The sequence below is a fragment of the Perkinsus marinus genome, assembly GCF_000006405.1.
Source record: "Perkinsus marinus ATCC 50983 genomic scaffold scf_1104296973036, whole genome shotgun sequence".
Classification (NCBI taxonomy): Eukaryota; Perkinsozoa; order Perkinsida; family Perkinsidae; genus Perkinsus; species Perkinsus marinus.
Window position 1 is genome coordinate 28,520 of NW_003201550.1, and position 3,767 is coordinate 32,286.

At 39.6% G+C, this 3,767-nt stretch overlaps 1 protein-coding gene across 1 annotated transcript in view; it reads right to left on the reverse strand.

The window, feature by feature from the left end:
* Positions 1-1,247, reverse strand: part of Pmar_PMAR023846 (inositol hexakisphosphate kinase, putative) — a gene marked incomplete at both ends in the record, with an annotated part of 3,435 nt that extends 2,188 nt beyond the window's left edge. The window contains 3 exons of the mRNA XM_002766361.1: positions 76-135; positions 190-537; positions 1,026-1,247. Of these exons, the coding sequence (XP_002766407.1) occupies positions 76-135; positions 190-537; positions 1,026-1,247 (630 nt within the window). The remainder of the gene's footprint in view (positions 1-75; positions 136-189; positions 538-1,025) is intronic.
* Between the last annotated feature and the right edge of the window lie 2,520 nt (positions 1,248-3,767).

The following is a 3,767-nucleotide window of genomic DNA, read 5'->3' on the forward strand; positions in this document are numbered from 1 at the left end:
TGTATATATTACTATGGAGGTATGAGCGAAATCAATCATTTTAACAGTCCCATTTCTTGGTTCAATACTCTGTGCATCAAATACAAATAGTAGACTACCAGACCAGAACCGAAAACCATTAAGAGATTGTAGTATCTGATTATTATTATAATTAGTAGTAGTAATGATAATGATGATGATGATGCTTACAGTAAGAAGCCTCTCTAACTTATCAACAAGCCTTTTAATAAGTATCTTCTTATATGGTTCTTGAATTGAATCAAAAAAGGTATTAATAGTCTGGAATACTCCTTGTTCAGATTGTTTCCTTCCATAATATTTATTATAATATACCCTTTCACCACTAATCCTATCATATAATTGTACACCACACATACGAAATGCTAAACTATGGCTTGTTGTCTGTCGTGATTTCTTCAATTTACTCTCCATCTTAGCTTTAGATAAACCATATCTTACTGCACGTTGTTTAGCACCCATCTTCAGATCAAGTATACATGGTGTAGCCATACCATGGGCTAGGTCCTCCAATACAACCTAATAACAACAAGAACAATAGCAATATCATCATCATCAACAACAGCAAGTAACGCAGAGATCATTCTTCTTCTTGTTTACCATGACTGTGATGATTATGATAATATTACATATTTCCGCTCTTCCTTGACTTTTACTATACCATACCGTATAGGTGTTGTTGTTGTTGTGGTTGTTGCCCCTATCCTCCTCCTCCTTCTCCTTCTACCACTACTACTTTCCCCTTTCCCTCCTCCTTTATCATCCTTCTCCCCTAGTGCATCACCGTCATCATCATCATCTATATCAGGTATACCACCCTTCTTAGAAGTAGTATTAGTCTGAGTATCATCTCCCTCAACAACATCGTCATTATCCACATCCTCCTCCCCATCCTCTATACTCCTCTTATTATTAGAATATGTCCTATGATGACATGATGATGACCTCGTCGTTGTCGTCGTCCCCTCTGCCCCAACTGCTGTATTCCTATGATGTATAGCAACTACTGCTGCAGCTGCTGCTGCCTCTTCCCTTTTCCGTCTAGCCTTCTCCCTCTCTCTATCTATCTGTTCATGTAGTCTATGTTGACCATCATCACCATCATCATCATCATCATCATCTTCCTCTTTATATCTTCTAATCATCCTCTCCTCCTCTGCCCCTTTCTGTGCCTCTATAGATACCTTAGGTTGTGTAGCACCCAATGGTGGTATTGGCCTATTACTCATACTACTATCACTACCAACAACAGTTGTCATCATATTATTATCATACATACTTGGACATGATGACCTCCTATGATGATGTTGTTGTTGATCATGTTGATTACCAGTAGTAGCAGTACTAGCATATACTGCTATACTGCTATTCTCTTCATCATCCACTTCCTCACTAGGAGATAATGGAGACTTTATACTCAGATGATCCTCATCCTCTTCTTCTTCTTCTGATATTGTATTATGCTCATCTTCATCATTATCATCATTATCTTCATGCTCGTTATCATCAGCAACTAACCCTTTGGTGGTAGTAGGGTTTATATTATTATTATTATTACTGCTACCACTCAGGTTAACCTGATAAAAGATAGAGGATATAGTCCTATACTATCGATGATTGTTCTTTTTCTTGTTGTTGTTATTATTACTATTACCTCACCATAACATCTAGGTGTAAATCTAAGAAGCTTAGGGCATCTCTCCGGTATTATACTAGAATAGAAGTGATATTCATCAGGATTACATGGTTTTAATACCTAACAACAACATCAAGATGATGATCAACAAGAGTATAATGATCATCATCTTAGTGTAGTATTATTACCAAGAATGGTGAATTCTGTGGTTTTACAAACCTAGTATGCCCCCCAACCTGTAACCCATATACACTAAGCTCTTGTCCAACTAGAGATGCTGCCGCTGCTCCTGCTGTATTAGTAGTAGTAGTACCACAACCATCTTCACCATCAGGTACTACTGCACTCGGAGATTGAGTCATCTTACCACCATCGATAGTAGTAGTAGTAGTGTTGTTGGTATGCTGATTATTATGATGATGAACACAATGAGTATGTGATATAGTAGTAGTAGGTGTCCCATTAGATGGTGGTGGAGGTATGATACTAACCTATAGTTATCATACTAACTACTCTATAACAACCGTCCTCTACTACTACTACTACCTCGTCATGGTGGTGATGGTGGTGCTCTTCCTCTCTCTCATACTCCTCCGGATGATGCATGGTATGATCATCATCATTATGACCACCATCTCCTCCTTCCTCCTCTTCCTCTTCACTAGCCTCCCTATCAGCCTCTAATACAGCCTTAGTTGCTGCAGGACTCAATGATAAAGGTGTTATCTCCACCATAACCTCCTTCTTACTCTTCTTCTTATTGTCGTCGTTGTCGTCGTTGTCGTCGTTGATGATGATATGTTCTTTATTATCATAATCATCATGTTCAGCATTGAGTGGTTGTTGCAATGATGTAGTTGTGATACCCCGTGATATGGACTTCTTATCCTCCTCATCCTTAGCCTCTGCTGCTGCTGTTACTAGTACCTCCTCCTCTTCTTCTTCTTGCCCTGTCTTTATGGGACCAATAGGAACCAAAGTCAATAACTTGGTTATAGGTGACGATGGTGATGAAGATGATGATGATGGAGCAAAAGTAGAGGATACTGGTATTGAAGGTTGAGGAGTAGAAGAAGAAGAACTTACCGCCGCCGTCGCCGCCGACCCTACCACTCTTTGTTGGGTAGTAGTATTACTACTGCTAATAGGAGTAGGAGTTGATGATGATGATGACCTCTTGCTTGCAGTAGTAGTTGTAGTAATACCATTATCCTCATTACTAGGTATACATGATGATACTATCATAGAGGTCTGTTCACGGTGGTGGTGGTCTATCATTGGTGTTGATACTACTGCTCTTCTACTAGTACTAGTAGTAGTAGCATTAACATGATCATGTTGATGCATGATGGAGGCTACAGTAGTAGTATGAGCCCTCATCCTCCTAATGCCCTCTTCCTCTATAGGCTGATGATGATGATGTTTGTTGATCCCTCCATCATGTTGTTGTTGAGTTGTAGTAGTAGTAGACTCCTCTTCCTCCTCCTTCTCCTCTTGATGATGATGTCGGTGTTGTTGTGATGATGAAGAGGTGGTTGATAATAAGTTCTCTAATGATGATGCAGAACTCCATTGTACAGGCATAAGATGTCCACCTAATTGTTCAGCTACAGTAGTAGTTGTCTTAGTATGATGACATATAACTCCTTTAGCTAATAACCTCCTCCTGTAATATCTACATCGTCTACAATTACACTTCATCATCATCATACCAGCTGCTGCTGCTGTTGTTCCTGGTTGTTGTTGTTGTTGTTGTCGCCTTCTTGTCCCGACCACGCCCTCATCACTAGGGAATATATCCCTGAGTTCTACTTGATTATTATCATTAGATGAAGAGGAGGAGGAGGGATGATGTTGAGCATTATCATGGTGATCATGATGATGTAATAGCATCTGCTGCTGCTGCTGTTGTTGTTGATGGTTTAGACACTCTTCATCATAATCATCATAATCTTCATCATCATCTTCCTCAGATAATAGATCATCAATAGAATAGGAATCCGAGTCTAGATCATCATCATCATAATAGTAGTATTCATCATCATCATACCCTACATGACTGCTGCTGCTGCTGCCCCCACCATTACCATCATGCTGTTGTTGTTGTCGTCGT